This window comes from Crocodylus porosus, unplaced genomic scaffold, assembly GCF_001723895.1.
Source record: "Crocodylus porosus isolate Cpor-Errol unplaced genomic scaffold, CroPor_comp1, whole genome shotgun sequence".
NCBI classification, from domain to species: domain Eukaryota; kingdom Metazoa; phylum Chordata; order Crocodylia; family Crocodylidae; genus Crocodylus; species Crocodylus porosus.
Window position 1 is genome coordinate 8324700 of NW_017728921.1, and position 18646 is coordinate 8343345.

An 18646-nucleotide genomic window follows, 5' to 3' on the forward strand; every position below is an offset into this window, starting at 1 on the left:
GGTTGTGGGGGGGTGGCTGTGTGTGGAGGGGCATAGAGTATGTTGGGGGGTTGTGTGGCATTTGTGGGGTGTGGGTGTGTGGCTCGGGAAGACACCATCCTCTCCTGCAGTCAACACAGGCAGGCAACACTGTGGTGTGGGTGTGTCGCGTTTGTGGGGTGTAAAGGAGGGTGGGAGGGGTGTGTCCTAGTCCTAGTCATTTGCACCCATGGATAAATGCACACATTTTTTAGAGGCAATGCTAATCTCAAGACATCCCTTTGCACTGTCCAGACATTACTAGAGCGGTCCTTAACACAGAAGAATTCAAATGTACATGCAAGTACAGAGGGAAAGGACCTAGTAAGTCTTCTTATTTAACTCCTTTGCCAGTGCAGAATTGTTTGCTAGGATATTACATTTGCTCCCCATCCAGTAGTGTAAGGATGTGTGGGTGAGGGGCACATGTCCTGGGCACTGCCTAAGGAAGGGGTGTCAAATGGAGTGGGGGGCTTCTCCCTTCCATCCCCTGCTGCCCTTTGCAGCTCCACTCCCAGCTCCAATCAGTGGTGGTGCATCAGTGAGTGAGGAGCACTGTGGGGACTGTAGTACTGTCAGGTGGCAGCAGGCACCCCATTTTTTGCCACCAAGACCTGGAGTCGTTTTGCCTCTTCAATATGGGCATCTACAGCAAAAAAAAAGATGTAATATCTCTTCCTGAGCAGCCGGCAACTCTACATGCGGCTCGGAGCTGCCTGCTCCCAGAGCCAGAGGCCTGAATGAAGGTCCAGAGGTAAGGTGGAGGGGGGGCGGACTGCCCCGGACACAATCCTGGCCAGTTATGTTTCTGTCCCTGTCTTAAACACTGGGAAATGTTATGACACAGCTGTTTTTTTAAATAGAAATCTTTGCTTATTGTGCTTTTTATTGTTCAGTCTAATTTTTAATAGCTTACTTGAGATGAAGTCTTCCTACCCCCCTACATCACAAACCACTATTAACCACTTCCTGTACAAACAGATTCTTTATACATTTTAGCTGATGGGGGAAAAGAGGCCAGATCCTCAGCTGCTGTATAAAATGTTGTTCTATTAATTTCATTTACATCAGTCAAGGATTAGGCCACAATGTATGATTCAGATTCACAGACGTGTAGGGCTGGAAGGGACCTTGTCAGATCACCAGGTCCAGCCCCCTGCTCCGGGCAGGGAAGACTGCTGGGGTCAAATAATGCCAGCACGGTGTGCGGCCAGTCTCCTTTTGAAAATATCCAGGGTAGGTGCCTGCACCAGCCCCACTGGGAGTCTAGTCCTGAGTCTGGTCAGATGAACCGTGAAGTTTTTCCTTATATCCAGTGTGAAACCTTCTTCTAGGAGTTTGACTGTTGCTCCTGGTTTTGCCCTGGAGCACTTTGGTGAATAGTTGTTTGCCTAGCCCCTGATATATTTGGAAGCTGCCACCAAATCCCCCGAAGTCTTCTCTTTTCTAGGCTGAACAGTCCCATATCTGTCAGCTTGTCCTCGTATGGCTTGCTCTTCAGGCCTCTAATCATACAAGTGGCTCTTCTCTGGGCTTTCTCAAGCTTCTCCACATCCTTCTTGAAGCGTGGCGGGTAGAGCAGGAGAATAACTTCTTTAGTCTTGCTTGAGATGCACTGGCTGATGCATGCCAATGTATTGTTCGCTCTGCTAACTGTAGCATCACACCGGAGGCTCATTCATATGGTCAGTTATGACCCCCAGGTACCCCAGATGATAACGAATCTGTATCATTTCTACTCCTCGTTTTAAAATCTACACTGAGCAGATGTACCAGACTCTGCTAACTGTAGCATCACACTACTGGCTCATAGTCATATGGTCAATTATGACCCCGAGGTACCCCAGGCGATAATGCATCTGTGTCATGTCTACTCTTCTTTTTAAAATCTACATTGACCAGATGTACCAGACTCAAAATGGCATCCTGGAAGCAAAAGAACCGGATGGATTAAGGTGGCCAGAGGAGTATGTTTAATCAGAAGCCACCAGAAAGGTGACTGGATTTGTAACTAATCAGATAAATGTATATCCTATGTAAATTTAAAAAAAAAAAAAAAGATAAAACATGCTGGACTTCCAAATTACTTGGATTCATCCTGCATACAGGGAATTACTGTGAAGACGAAGCGGCCTCAAACAACCAGAATGGGTAAAAATGTTACAGTTGCCTGACGAGAAATGTGGGGGAAAAAAATATTCCTGGATGCAGCTCACAAAAGGTCGCTTTTCACCATCTCGTACTCTGTGCATCTCCATTACTGGTAATCCCCTACAGCGTTAAGTAACTTAACTTAGACGTAAACTACAAGCCCGCAGCAGTCATGTCCGTGTTCCTGCTTTGGTCTTAAAAGAATACATCACCGAATACTAAGCAAGCCTCCAGTTGCTGGCATATAGCACTAGCATGGAAAATAAATGCAGCTCTTTAGGAAAGATGTATTTCAGGCAATGGGGCCATTCTATGGAGATAGAGGGTATATCTGCAACTAAACACTGCCTTCTGATGTGGGCTTAAACTGGTCGGTAAAAGGTCACTAACATCCAAGGGACAAGTTTGAACGATAGTTGAAGGGATGTGCTCTGCTACTGAAAGCCCGTTTGGCCACCAGGCTAGTTCTAGCTGGCTAAAAGAACACAACCAAAATGACAAACCTCCTTTTATGCTCACAATACATTTTCTTCCAGCTGCTCTAGTTTTAACTCGTGCTTCTCGCGATGGCTCTCATTTTCTCCTCTGGAGAGGGCTGTCTTTCCGTGACGGCCGCCCACGAGTGTGTTAGAAGATAATGACCACACCAGATAAGCTTGCATTTCTTTCATCAAGCAGGAGTTCCCTGCACCCGTCACACTGCCTCTCCATCAGTATCGTTGTCTGTTAGTGTCTTTTAACACTCAGTAACACAAATTGAAGCTGAAGCTTACAGAATTTCTTACAAGCTCTTATTCATAATCGTTGCGGTACTCTACACCGAAAAAAACAAATAGCCATTTTCCTCTAGTGCATGCTAATGGTGACATCTGTAACACTTTACCAATACACCATCTTCTCTGATTTATGTGCCATTGCAACTTGTATGCCCTATGGCGGAAAAAAATCTTTGTGGGCTAACCTGGGCCAACTTAGCCATTTAGAAAGCATTGTCCATGACTTTAGCAAGATGTCCCATACTGTTTAAAGTATAGGAAAATAGGAGGTAAAAAAAAATATAGTGCAGATCTGAATCCGAAACACTCCCATATTTCGCAACTCCTTGAAACTCAGATCTGAAACTTTTCTCTTGATAACTTCAGCCCTAGCACTAGCAGGCTGAGCAAGTGAAAACAGACAAAGAGTAAGACAATTCAGGACATGGTTGGCACAGGCCTGCCCTCCATCAGTCTCTGGCCTCTGTTATCGACTGGCAGTTGGGCCTGTCAGTAGCTGGTTGAGTTTAAAGCAGCTTTCAAGAAGCATCAAAATGTTTTGAAGGTCTGGCCTAACCCCAAAATCAGAGGAACAAAACCCAGGTTTGAACCCAGCATTGCAATGTCCCTGCCACTGCACATCTCAGAGTGACCTTGCACCTGTTTGCTGAAATGCAGCTTACACTACTGTCCACACCGGCTCTGGATTCGGTCTGAGGGTTAACACTACTCCCTCTCGCTTTTAACCTGGGAAACCAAGAAGGGAGTGGGCAAAGCTCTGCTCACTGCCGGATAAGCAGGAATGCAGTCTAAATCAAAGCCGTAAAGAACAGTGCAGTCACTGATCTTTCAAGAGTGGCTTGTGCCATCAAAGTGTTGTACAGCAGGGCAACACATCCCCCTTGACTGAGTGCCTAGACTGAGCTTCGAGTCAAGCGTCCCCTCTTCCAAGAAGTGGAAGACCAGCTGCACAGAGCCACCCCCCAGGGGCTGATTCATCCCCCTGAATGTGTGCCATTTTCTCATAATCACAGACGCCAGAAAAATAAGCTGAGGTTGATTGATTGATTTGCGACAAAAGTACCCTGAAATGCAACGGGGGGAGGTTTTGGCTTTGCCATTTGATCCAGTGCACCACTCCTCAGTCATAGTAAATTCTGGGGGGTTTTTTAAGCGAAAGGATAGTAACTGCACTGGATAAACAACTTGAAAGGCCGGAAGACACAGCTAACCATATGTTCCTGCAGGGACAAGTCCCCCCCCAGTTAAGCAATAGGATCTTACCTTAATCACATCTTCATCAGATGACCTGCACTCCACAGACTCTACAAGATCAGTCACAGTCCCATCGTCCTCCACAGAGACCACCTTCACGGGGACGGCCACGGTTTTCCCAGTGAGGATTGCCGTATTCAGGATCTCTGCTTCCTGAAAGACCAAACAGGACCTCGGTTTACAAACTTTGTTCTCGCTTCATCAAACACCCACTCTCTTCTCCTTGGTCTGTCTTTAGAAGAATGAAGCTTGTGAGCATTTCCAAACAGTGGTGCGAGAATTGCTGGCCCAGCAGTAAGGAGAAAAGCGCGGGCACGCTCACCAAGCGGAAGGTAAACTTGAGCAGGACATTTGCATCTCGCTGAAATCAAAGGCAAAACCTCCATTGATTTAAATGAGACAGGATTTCACCCTGGGTTTTCAGTTATGGGATACATCTCGTCATAGTACAGCGAGCACCGGCTCCGAGCCCTGGAGCAACATCCCATTACAGTGATATGAGCCAGGGTTCGGGTTTGAAACCTTTACTGCAGGACAACAACAAGCCTGACTGTGAAGTCTGATGGGATAGAAAACACAGACTCTCTCCCCTGCAGGGGAAGAGGACGAGAAGCAGACTTCCTCTGGTTAGATAAGTAAGAGAGGGTCTAGTCTGAACGGGATACTTGCTAGATACCACCACCCACAGAAGCAGTCTCTGCCGCTACTATTCATTGCTGTCATTGCTCCTTGTTATTCAAGCCTATAGTAACAGATAGAGAGAGACAGGCCCTGGCCCGGAGAACTTACACATTGCACAGACAGGATGGACGAAGGGAAGAGAGGCATTGGGAAGGTCAAGGACTTGCTCAAGAATACACGGAGGCCCAGTAGCAGAGCTCAGAATAGCATCTAGATCTTCTCATAGGGGACTGGCTCTACCCATTGGCTTAAGCTGCCCCTCATGTATCCACGGGAGTGCTGTGGAGACATCAGCTCTACCTATGATGCTGCACAATAAAATCAAAGTTTGATTTTGAGTATGAACTCTCTCCTTGCTGCCAGGTGCCTCCCTTACTCTGGCTGCTGTTTGGTGAATAGCAACGGTCTCCTCCCTAAGCCACAGAGTCAGGCTCCTTCTTTCTTGCTTTCTCTCTGGCTCCGTGACTTTGGCATGGGGATGAGGGGCCATATTATAATAGGCAGGAAGTCTCCATTTCCACTGCTCTGAAACTGGTTACATCCTTGGAGAGTGAGTTTAAAAGTGCTATTGTTATCTGATGCAAATGGCTCCATGGGGCAGGGCTAGAGAGAATCAGACTCATGGGTGCCACCTTTAAAATGAAGGAAGGTGCTTTGGGATCTATCCTGAGCCTGCAGGTGACCTTGGCATCTCTATGGGTCTGGTTGCCCCATCCACATAATGAAGAAAATACAGAAACATCATCCCTCTCTGGCAGGGAAAGCTCTCTGCAAAGCCCTGGAGTTCCTAGGATGAGAATAGCTCTATACAATTACAACAGTATTGTTTCTAATTAGGGCCATATCTAATCCCAATAGCATGCTACCCATTCGATGTATTCCTTACACACTCTTAGAGGAGCTTTGGTAGTACACACAGATTCAGACCCATAGGACACAACTGTGCTCTCAGTGTCTTTTTTCCAAGGGAAACAGAAGACACAACTTGGCTCCTGCTTTCTTCCCATTCCTAATTGCAAGATGCGACTCACTCCAGGAAAGCTTTTGAAGCTTTTCCAAACCAAGCCTCCAAATCAAGAAACACCCCATAGAACAAGAGACTCTGGACTTCATCTGGGTCAGATGAAATATAGTCTTCCAAACACCCCCGTTGCTCACTTCTCGTTATCTAGATAGCACCTGCTATCAGTTCTGAGCCTGACCTGATTTCTCTTGTGGCAGGAGACAAAGGAAGAGACTGAAACCAAGTATGCAGAAGATGACTCTCCCTTCTGTCTCGTGGGCTAGAGAGGAGACGCACATCTTTCTCTCATCTAAAGGACCTGGATCAGACAAACTCCCTTCACACCTCTTAAAGGAACCCAGGCACTTTCTTCTGGCTTAAAGCAATATCTAAAAAAAAGAAAAGTATCTCCTATCGATACAGCCACTTTGCTGGAGTTGCCCCACCCCTGCCATGCTCTTTAGGGAAAACCAGAATTTGACAGACACCTGAGGAAGAAAGGTCCCTCTTTCCCCCATCCAGCTCTCCAGCGAGTCAGAAATCACAATGCACACAAAGACGCACGATTCTGGGAATAGCCAGCCCGCGTGAGACCCATCTGTCCTAGGCACACGCTTGCTCTCAGAACTGGTTAGACTATTCTGGCAACTGGGATACTGGGACAGTTGGCAACTACATTTCCAGATGTGTTAATTTATTGTTTGATGTTGTTTTGCTTGTCTGAATTTAAATCCGAAGCCTTGCAGAGACTTTTGGGCAAGCCTTAGAGTGTCATGCAAGATCTTGCTGAAAGTCTGCACGGGGAAGGAGAGGCATGAGAATGAGCCCTTCAAACCATCTAACAAAACGGGGTGCCCAAGGGGAAAGCAGCCACCAACTTTACCAGCAAGCAGTGAGCCTCATGCGTTCGCTTTGAGTTAGCCTCCAGGAGCTTAGAAATGTATAAGAATCATTAACAAGCCACATCCGACTCTCTCTGGACTTGGACTAGTATGACAACAGACTGTCAGAAGATTTCTAATGCCTCCTACTCTCACTAGGGCTACAAATGCACCAGATAAGGCCACTCTGACCTTTTTCATCACTGGCTGCAGATGAGCATAGGATCATTAAGATTAACTTTGCTCACTCTATTTTTTTTTTTAATCTAATAAAATGTTAACTTGGATTATTATTATGTACTGTTTGAATTACAGTAGAACTCAAGATCATCATCTGGATCAAAGTCCCTTTGTCCCAGGTATTATAGAAACAAAGGTAGACTCAGTCCCCCTGCCTCAAGAGTTTGCAGTATAAGAGCACAACCCAGGAAACAATAATACATGCGCTTAACTTTATGCGAACACATTCAGGCATCCTGTAACTGGATGCTGGAAGGCTCCTGTGACTTTAGGAGGAAAGAGTACCAGGCTGAGCTGAACCGGGGAGGCCTGGTAGCTAGGAAAACAGCTAGCTGCTAATGAAATAGTCACCAGCAGACACATCAGGGTGCAAGACACTTTCTCATAGCTAGCCTCTCCCTGTAACTCACCTGGGGAGGGAGGCAGAGCAGTAAAATGCAGCAAGGTAGTTAGGGAAACTCAGCCCGGAAACAAGGAGCAGCAGACGGATGAGCTCACTTCTAGCAGGGAGAGCACAGATGGGAAACTCCTGTGGGTGCCCACAGAGCCACATGACTGCATGGGGTGGGGCTTCGGAGACTCATAAACAGGGATCCTGGTTTCCCCTGATCCCTCACAAATTCTCTGAAAAAAACTGCAAATTCTCTGATAAAAATCCCCAAATCCATGATTAAAATAAAAGGCTCCCCACAGCCCCGCTGGTGCTCCTCACCCCCACCCCCCACACAGCCCCTTGCGCCCCCCAGCTCTGCCAGAGGGGTCCCCAGCTGCCAGGGTCCCAGGTCCGCAGCCCCCTGCCCCTGGCAGGAGGCTGAGGCTGCTGCAGCTGAGCCGAGCTTGGCTCCCCCCTGCTGCCTGCTGTGGGCTCAGGCAGAGGAAGCTGCACACTCCCCAAGGGCCAGGGGGGGCTTGTGTCCCCCCAGATCTGAGAGTGAGGTGAGCGGTATGCTTGGGGGGGAAGCTCCTTGGCACTGCATGCACTCCCAGGGAGCAAGGGGGACCCATGCCCCCCAGATCTGTGCATGGGGCAGGCTGTGGGCTCAGGTTTCCACCCTGCTGCCTGCCGCAGGACCCCCGTGGCCCAGCAGGTGCAACCCAGCACAGCAGGGAATAGCAGGGCCACGTAAGAAGCTGTTTGTCGCTGTGAGCCCTGGACTGCCCTGGCGATGTGCCCCCTGCACGTGTGGCTGCAGTGAGGGCAACGGCACAGGGTCTGCCAGCCTGCAGAGAGCCCACTGCAAAACTGCAAAATCTGTGGGCTTCTCCAGTAAAATGAGAAATCGGAGTTTGCCTCCAGTAAAATGTAATATCCGTGGTATACTCCATTTCCCAATGGGAAATGGAAACCCCGGATCCCTGCTCATAAAGCCTGGGCCTGAGAGCAGGCAGCCAGTCTGTCCGTGCTAGCCACAGAGTGGAGAGCTCCTGCCCTGGAAAGTGGCAGTGGGAGGCTCTGCTGACTCGCGGACTGTCTGACAATGCCAGCAAGTCCCTGAATGCTTCCGGCAGCTTGGTTGGGACTGGAAAGGGGTGGTTCAGAGGTCCCACGAGTGCCCAAGGGGCACGTGACTGACTTGAACCCTGCTCAAGGCACAGATAGGGACCAGGAAGCAAACTCTTTTATAAAAGAATTAAGCCTAGAATGTGTAAAAACCACTAATGTTTTAAAGTAGGATCGTGATTTCCTATCAGCAAGTGTCAAATCACCTGAACTAGTCAGAGGAGACAAATCCATCTGCCACTTCTGGAGACTACAAAGCAATACTCTTCAGAAGCTACACAGCAGCCAAAAGCAGTTCTTTCTCCATGGTTTTCAGAAATTCCACCTGTGCACACTTGGAGGACTACTTCTTTAGACACCTGGTCTGCATTTCTCATTTGAATGGAGAAGTGTAACAAGCATCTACTCCAATCTAAACAGCAGGGTCCATGACAAATGCTGCTCCAGTCATTTGTTTAATGGCTAGAAAGGGCTTAATGTTCCCATGGTGAAAGTACGTAAAAAATGACTCATTTCCGAGGCAACAAACATGATACTTATTTAGCCTATACCGAGATTTATAGTTCAAATTCTCAGCATGTAAGAGCTATAAATCTAAATACTTAGTAATTTAAAAGTGTTACTTTCTGCTCTTTAAATGATACTGGAATCTTTAGGAGAATTATTACATTCTTTGTCTATAACTAACAAAGATTATAGGAGACATGATGCCAGGGGAATACAAGACGGAGTACTTATGGGCCTTGCAAAGCTATAGCCTAGTATTCTGTCTACTAAAAGTTGATTCCTGGAATAGCTGTAATTAGATGCTGGGTTCTTTTTTTCCCCTATAACCATTATGTAATGTATTTTGGTGCACGTCTCTAATTCCTGCACACCAAAACCCAATAGTAATCAAATAAAATAATAATAACAATCAGAGACAAGAATTCATCTTTCTGTAAATGGGAGCCAGAAACCAGGTAATTTTTATTCTGAAATTGCAACCACGTTAAACAAAAATGGTGAAGGTTTATTAAGGACAGTCTCAGAGTCAGGATTGTTTGCCAAGTGAAAAGATTCATACTTAACAGCTGAAGGTATAAAACCCTTGAGCAAAAAGGCATTCAGAAGATGTATACAGTAAGCATCTTTTTAAGTAGAAATACAGGAGTGAACACCTATTAGTCTTTGTGCTTTAATTGGTAGTACCCCTGCAATTTAATTTCCCCTAGGATGTCTTATGCCCTATAATTCTGTGGGTGAAAAAAGAAGGATCTTAATAATGTCTTCGTAAATCTTAAAATTCCCGCCCCCCCAATAGCTCTTTCTCCACTCTATGACTATAACGTTTCCCTTAATAATAGCTAGTTATATAAAAAACAGATGAGTAACTCAAGCTTAGTGTTTGAAGCTCTGCACTGAATTTGCAATGGGGGCATTTTGTTTTGTATTAAAATACAAAGAGGTATTTAGTGGCAGTCATTAGCCGTCTCTTTGAAAAGCAGGATTATAGACTATTTTTCCGCAGTCCCTCTTGTCCTTACCAACCACCAACACCGGAAGCAATACTGAACATGGTCACCAGTTTCTTTTCAGAAAAGACCTGCAGGCATGTTCCCTCCAAATAACTCTGGCTGATCTGCATTTCCTGGTCATCAGTTGTGAGGAGGAACAGAAAAATACATGGAAGTTTCAAATCTGTGCCATGGAAACTGGTCCCTTGGACATGTAGCTTCTGATTTCTATGGCATGGCTCTGCATTGATCCCAAGGAACCTGAGAGCAGAACGTGGCCCTCAATCTCCAGGCTACGCATGTGGCTATGATTAAAAGGTCATTTTATTTATTGCACAACACAAATTAATATTGGAAGCACCGGAGAAAGCAAATTTCTGTTCAATAAACTGCTATAGTTCTTTCCTTTACACAATACAAAAGGAAATAAGTATTGAAGAGTCGCTGAAACATTATAAATGATTTGCAAGTGGGGCAGACCTTAACACAAAATCACATGTATCCATTTAAATTAAGGGAACATGTTTACGAAGTTTAAGGCTAGGGACAGAAATTACACATAAACCAGTATAAGTGATCAGAAACCAGGTCAGTTCAAATCTGTAACAGAACAGAAGTTCAGTGCACATAAACTGCTTTCAAAATGGCCCAAACTGGTTAAAAATAAACCTGCATGGATGTTGTATCAGACTTAACTGATTTAGGTTAAATCAGTTTATCGAACTTCTGTCCCAGATCCCCTCCAGATTCCAGTTAACTCGCAGTCCCCCAGCACCTCAAGATGCTTTGTACCTCCCCCCCCACCGCAAATCCCTTGTGTAGGGTGGGTGGGCTTGCCTTGGCCCAAGCTGTCTGCTCCAGCTGAGCAGGGAGCTGTGCTCTAACGCCCCCTGGTTTCTGGCCTGGGCCACTGCAGACATGTGGCTGCATCTCCAGAATCAAAAGTGAATGTCTCTTCACTTGCTTCTTGGTTCAGTCTACTCAGTTTAGACTAACCTGTGAAGATTGAATCGATTCAGCCCCGGGCTTTTTGATTATCTGTACTTCACCCAGGTGTCTAGTTTGTAAAAACACATGCATCCATTATATTTTCACTGGGTATCATTCTTTGGATATAACATTTTCAGGTTGCAACAGGGCAGAGAATAAAAGTTATCAAAGCCTCTTCAGGTCGAATGCATGCCACCAAGTAAGAATGAAGAGTTTGCCTTAGTACTATTCTACTTAGCACTCACTGAGACTCTCCACTTTCCTCAGAGACTTCCCATCTCTCAGTCTCCAGAGTATTAATCTAGGGTGCCATCTCGATCCCACTGCTTTCTGTTTAAATGAGGTCTAGTTTGTCCTCATCAGCTGGAAGGAGCCATTTTAGCTGTACCACTGAATCCATGCCTCAGCCATGCATAACTAATTTCAAATCTTATTTAGCATCAAGTCTCAGAATTAAGAAGCTAAGTGACAGCTGTTTAATTAACTCCTTAAGCTGATTAGACAGCATTACAGAAATCCCCCCAAGGAAGAGTTTATAACTGTCAAGAGAGCCTAAGGCCATGATAATGCTTCTGTTTAAATTTAGTAAGCTTCTAAACCAATAGACTATAAATGCTCGACATGCTCAAGGATGTGGTCAAATACAATTCCCCTCCTCCCCCCCTCCTTACATTAACCACTGTGAGGACAGTAACAAAAAAGAGAAGAATGTAGAAAGGATTTGAGACACAGGAAGGCAGGAGAGGAAAAATAAATCAAACAGACGCATATGTATGGAGCGGCTTGTGTTCATTAATTCCTACCCTCTGATATTTGATTTATACTGGATTAGTACCAGACCTTGGAGCAAAGCCGGGCTCACACCTAAAATGCAGAGTCATCTCCCAACTCTTTGTTGCAAAGACAAAGCCTTGTTCACGAAGCTTAAATCCACCTTTGGCTGTGAGATTATGGCAGCTGAAGCACACGTTTTAAAACCAGGAAGAAGAGCTTAGTTACATGATGGAGCAGCGTGGGTTGAATGATCCAAAGCAATTTTGCTTGGCAGAAACACACTATCATCAGCTTCAACCCTCCTCAAATCATAAGTCAGGTCACAAATGTCCTGAACCTGGCTTTAAAAACCATGCAAGGATCTTTGTGGGTGATACCTTTTATTGGACCAACTCCACAGCTGGGATACAAGAAGAATACAATGCATGCTTGTCTAAATCTATCCCAGCCATGCAGTTGGTCCAACAAAAGGTATCCTTCGCAAAGATCCTTGTCTCTCACATATTTCCTGGACCATCACGGCTACAATATCACTCCAACACAACTTAAAAAGTCTCTCTCTCTCTTTTTTTTTTTTTTTGGTAAAAATATATTTTTAGCCTGTTTCATTTTCCTTGTGGTTTTTGAGCTTTCCGGGTGCACTGAGGTCATGCTTTCCAAGTTTCCTCTGCAGCTGGAAACTTCCCTTTGGAAAAAAAAAAAGCACTGGGATTCTGATGTATCATGACTCAAGGAACTGGGGCTTCACAGAAACCACCCTTTCTTGTGAAACGTGGCAAAAGTGCAGGAGTTGGAGCCACTGACAGCTCTACTGAGGTGCTGGTTAGCACGAATGCAGGAATTGAAAGGGCACCATGAACTATATGTGAAATAAAGGGAGGGAATTTTCCTCTATTTTATTGCTTACTTGATGTATTTGGTGGCTCTTGCTATATAATTAGTTTCAGGGTTTCCCATGTACAATCAAGGCTGGTTTTGATTCAGAAAGCATCCCCTATGCCAAAAATAGGCGCATACATCCCGCCAAATGGGAGACTAAAATGAAGTACATAGGGAAAAACTGAAGTCTGTGCTTCAGTCTTTTTCTGAGCATCTTCCTCTGCTGACTTCATGGGTCTTGTATACAGTAAATGGGAAGGGAAATAAACATTTAATAAAAATAGGAAAAATGTTACTGTCAAGCCACAGTACATTAGGGAGTCTCAGATGGCAGGAACAGTGCCTGAAACTACCTTTAACGCTTGCTAATTCTCTCTGTTTCAAAGACAAAACTTCAAGTTGATGGAGGCTTTCTAAGGGTAAAAAACCAAAATCCCTTCTCTACCAGGACACCTAGTCCAGGTACTACCCCATCTCCCTACCCTCCCAAACAGTCAGGAAAAAGAACCATAATGCTGCGGTGCACTGTAATGCAGCAGTGCCTTCAAACCCAGGATCTCAGAAAAATTCATATTTTAATTAAGTCTCACCACATTAGTGGTAGGTTGCACCATCCCATCAAGGATGGTGGACAATGCTGGTAGTCAGATTATTGCTAAGCAGATGAGGTGTTGTCACTTGTGATCTTCAAAGTCTGTAAAATTACAATATAAGAAACCGGCTCCTGGGGACAGGATGACTTGGCCATCTGGTGTATCCTTCCTGAAAATGTGGCAGGCATCCTGTTGTAAATGTCTTGGGCACAAGCGAGGGCTCAATTAGTCCTGAGCAATGGAACAACAATTAGCAAGCCCGATTACTATCAAGGAGAGGGGGCTGTGGATGCCTTAAATATTATACAGGTACGTGCTCCAGGATGAAACATCTATTCTCTTACCAATACATCCTACTCTGGATCTAACCTCTCCTTTCATCATAGCCAAACAGCAGTAGTGTGTTTTGACGTAACAGTAAATACTAACCCTTAAGAAGGGCAACACGCACACATACATGCACACAAACAACCATATCCACCCCCCACACTAACACAATCCTTGCCCACAAGCCTACTCCAAAGCCAGATCCAGATGTGCAGGCCCATGTGGTTCATGGCGCCGCAAACCTCTTTGCGGCGCCACAAACTGCACGTGTTGCACGTTAAACTGTGCCCATCACCGCTAATTCGCTACAGGGATTGTAACAAACAAGCAAACAAAAAACAGGAGAAAAATGCCCCTGCTCGCCCAAGACTTCATCTAGAAATAACTTGTATTGTTTCAAATTATCCTTCAGAAAGTCAGTATTTTAAATGGTCTAACATGTTCTTTGAAATCTTTATCTTTAGTGAAATTCTGAATAAAATTGATGATCCAGGCCGTTATTAGATGTGTATGTAATAGATATACGTAATACAAGAAACCAATTAGCCTTTGGTCAATTGAAGAATGCTCAAAACTTGACATTTGGCTACTTTCCCCCTTTTGAATCAAGACGTTGCCTAATTTCTTCCAAAGAAGAGTCCAGACAATGACTGATGGTGGCACTCACTTAAGTCAAGCCACTTGATTCACGCCCCCTCAAAACAGGATCTCTCCAAATATTGAACCTCTATACTCCGTAGCCCCCAGGTCGAATCATACCGGAAGAGGGGACCAGCTTTGATAAGCACAAGCAGAGAAACAAAGCCAGTGAGATGCATTGTAAGTACAGCTCCCATTGCTTCCACTTGGACACAGACAACAGCGAATAACTGGATTTTGCTCAAGGGGAGAAGGCAGCACATGAACGCTATCCAGACTGCATGTCCCTCCTAATTGTTACGGCACCGTTGGCGTGCAGGGAACATTCCTGATGCAAAATTATTTTTAGCCTCGGTGGGGAAGCTGACCTTTGAAAAGCACTCGGGGTGACTTATTCGCTGAATGAAATAAAGGAACTTTCATCTCTGAATACCAGATAGGATGCATCACACTCGAGTTAAGAGTTGAAACAAGAGAAGCCAGTCTCTGTGACCTCTATCTGTAGTTGATCCTGAGTTTATCATGTGAAACATGACAGCTAGATTAAAAAAAAATGGGAAAGCAGGGCCCTTAAGATTATGAACAACAGCATGAAACTTGCATCTCCAAACCTGCTTTACAACCTCAGACGTTTGCTGCCAGCGTTAGGAGTGGGGGGATGCACCTTTATCAGACGTGATAGGGATGTACCACAGCGCCTGACCTGGTAGATGAGTATACCAACTGAGGAACGGAAAGGAATAGTTACTTTATGGCCTTGCAAATTCACCATGGGATTTTAACTTCCAGCTGGATTTGGTCTGGCCTTTGTGGATCCCACAATGGGGCAAGGGTAGAAGCTATGGCTGCAAAGTTTTACGGTTTCATAGTTGTTAGGGGCTGGAAGGGACCTTACAGATCATCGAGTCCAGCCCCCCTGCACTTGCAGCTGCTCCTGGAGTCAGTGTTAAATGAAGGGTCCCCAGAAGGAAGGACTAGCCCATCCTCTTATTATTTTGTTCAATAATTAGGCCTAAGTCCTAGACCACCATTTCCCAATGCCATCCTTCCCTCATTTACCCGTCATGATCTCAACACTGTCCTTGAGTGGTAAGAGCAGGATCTCTTTGGAGAGACTAATCCAGTCTTTCAAACTTTAACTTGTCCTGGCTTTTAGTACCAATTTTTACATAAGGGCTTTTATAACCTAGGACAAGTTACAATCCACACCATTATGCAAGTCTGAACGTACACACGGATGTCTTTAGTAAGCCTCTTCATAAGTAACTGCTTTGATACAGTTACTTTGCAGAGCAGAACCGAATATTTCAAACTTCCCCTTTCTACTGAGGTTTCCAGGCAGCGGGTACTATATAGATTTAACCTGAAGATCGATGGAGACTAACAAGCTAATTAAAAAGGGGCAGTCTCTAACCTTAGCAGTAAACTACCAAGTGGTAGTAAATCTGTTTCGGAGACCGGAGGGGTGGAGTCAAACTCTCAGACCCTTCTTGGCATTTGGATTTGGATAAAGCTACATTTGAAACCCAGAAATAAATTTGGCCCGGTGCAGATTGATCATGCCTCTTTAAAGTAATGACTTCTAACTCTGCAGTGATGTTAGCATACTTGCAGCAAGTCAGGCGCTGGTGTTTTGGTGGTTGTCAGCGATAAGAAAGCTATGATGACACGAGAAAACTGTCATGTACATTGTTTGCTTATCAAAGTCAGACAACTGTGCTAGTTCTGAAGTCGCTGAATGGTAAAGCTGTGATTCTTTAGAGATATCATTAATTAATTCGCAGGCTTCAGAATGTAAGTCCATGAAGCTCTGCATGCATATTTGATTTGGGTCTCCAGACACTGTGCGTTAGCTGATAATCAAGAGTGCTTGTTCTTTAAAAAAATCTTGGGTAGGTTTTCCTCTCCACTTTTCCGTACGGTGCTTTTATGCATCACCGCAGGGGGAAAAACGTGTGTCTGATTGTCAAAGAAAGCAGACCTTTTAGAAGAGCAAAGCTAGGAGTTCTGGCCTAAGGTACACAACCAGACCCGCTTATCTGATGATGCTGAATTGCGGAGACTGGGGAAGCTGGGAGGGACACATCAGCCAAAAGTAGCTAAGCCCAATCACAATGTCATACCTGGAGCCGGTACAGTGGCTCACAGATTGATGTGCTAGCACGCTGGTTCTTTTAATTTCTCAAGCCAGCAGTTAAGAAATCGGACGCAGAGGGTTGGGGCCCTAAGGAGGCTGTTGTTCTGTATGGGGTGAAACATGGGGTAGCATTTAGGGATTCCCAGCAACGAAACGAAAGCTTGAGGCTATCGATTCACAGAAAAGAGCCAATCTAGGCCCTAGAAATGCAATCTAGCTCAGTAAACATTTGCCTCTGTGCTGCAAAGTTCAGCAGAGGTACGAGGGCTGTGGTCAAACTGAGGCTATAAACAGACATCGCCAAATGAAGCGGATCAGCTGTGCCAGGATGTTGCCTGCTGTCCTACAGGGCTGCACCCCCTGCTGCTCCCAGGAGTGGCGGGGGCCTGTTCCTGTGGGACAACACTTGGGAAGTATCTCTGTAAGCGGGGGAACCCGGAGAGGCACTCCTGGAGCTTCAGGGGCATGATTTGGATCCTGAAGCCCCAGGAGCACCTACCTGGGGTAGCTGGAGAGTGCGGGCAGCTCGGGGCTTCCCGTGCTTTGCCGCCCCAAAACAAACAGATGCCTGCCGGAAAAAAACAGCACACATTTATAAGTTGGCTCTGCCACGGTTTTTGGCATTTGCAGTGCAACAAAAGACCTACACGTCTGTTTGCTTAACTTTTGTGCTTTCATAAAAAGTGTTACGGCAACACAAAGACAATGCCTGTTTGCAGCCTGAGTGGTGCAGCTGTGTCCTTCTGAAGATATGCTGTGACTCCTTCCCTCCCCCCCACAATTTTTTTTTTCTGGCCCTGCTTCAAGTCATCTTGCATTTCCATTTTTCTCTTTTGTGGGCTGCTGAAGTCCCAGGGCTTGATTCTTCTGGTGTCTCCTGCTTAGCTGGTGCCAGTGCCGTCCTCATCGCAATATTCGTGGAAATATTCACGGGAGCACGGAAGGAGTGTGCTGTTCTTCAGTTATCACCATCTGGTACAGAGCACCTCAGTTCAAGATGAGCGGTTGGAGCCAATTAATTTGTTACAGCCCTGCAGATCCAGAAGTTGGAGTCAGCTTCCTACACTCTGGTGTGCCCAGTGGCTGCCAACACGGTTGAAAACTGAGTTGTTTTAGTAGCAAGGCTGCATCTCACCTGTGTTAATGACTCCCTTCCAAAAGTAACCACACGACTCTGCCTTTTCAGGGACCTCTAGGGATCAGTGATATGAAGGATGTCCTAACCAGCGAGCACAGAGGAAAATACACTGGAACAATCCCAAAGGCCAACCGCACTTTCCATCTTAAGTGTTTCTGAAGTGCCCAGTGCTGGGATGCGTGCTTTCCTAATCCTCTGTGCCATAGCGGAACTAAGCCTCAGCACCGGGCATCTACAAATTTAGGACATCCATTCTGAGTCCTGAGAGATATGTAAAACATGCAGAACAAAAGCAAAATTCAGGTTTTTGTTCCTGGACGTTTTTTAGATCCCTTCCAGTGTTTTGTCAGCAAACCTATTCACACCTGAAAACAATTGCAATGCAAGCTTGCAGTGTGCGACGATGAGGCTGCTGAGCCCTATCTATCAATGTTTTTTATAAGGCATTTCATTTGTACTTTGAAACATCACGGGTACTTCACTGCAGTGAGGCATTCAGTTATTTGCAGAGAATAAACCAGGGCCAACACTGTCTTGGTGACTCATGTTTCCTTGGTATCCCGTCTGTTCGTGCTGACCCATCTGAAGGTTGATGCACACACAGGCAGAGATACGATTAAGCTCATCGGTGTAGGTTTACTTACTAGGTACATGGACACAGAATGCATCTCCTGTATTGCTGGGTATGCCCAGCATGTGGTATCTACTTAGTGTGTGGTATTTCAGGATATGGAAAAACCAGACTCCTTGCCCCACCCTGCCTACCTGCTCTATTAGTTCATAATGACGTCACTGGAGAAAAGAGATGACATTTCATTTTCTAGCAGACAGGCAGATGGAAACTGGTTTTACTCAAATCCAAGATTTTTTTTTCCTGCATTCACCAGGGGGACAAAAGACCCTCATCTTCATGTAAAAGTGAGAGGGCAGGTAGTTGCGGTGGCTCCCAACTCCACCCCCAACCCTGACCCAGGCTCAGGGTTGGAGTCCGAGCTGGAGATGCAGCCGCTGACCCCGCACCTGCCTCCCACAGCCCCCCACCAACCATCACTCACCTTCCACCGCAGCTCTGGCTCTGGCTCCAGTTCTGCCCCGGGCCCGGGCTGGGGTCAGTGCTAGGGTTGAAGCTTCCACCACTACAACCACTACTGTTTAATTGGGCAGAGGC

At 45.8% G+C, this 18646-nt stretch overlaps 1 protein-coding gene across 1 annotated transcript in view; it reads right to left on the reverse strand.

Moving 5' to 3' along the window:
* The window catches only part of TMEM132D (transmembrane protein 132D), a 287698-nt gene that overhangs the window by 52797 nt on the left and 216255 nt on the right, over window positions 1-18646 (reverse strand). The window contains exon 5 of the mRNA XM_019539389.1: window positions 4209-4352. Coding sequence (XP_019394934.1) covers window positions 4209-4352 — 144 coding nt within the window. The remainder of the gene's footprint in view (window positions 1-4208; window positions 4353-18646) is intronic.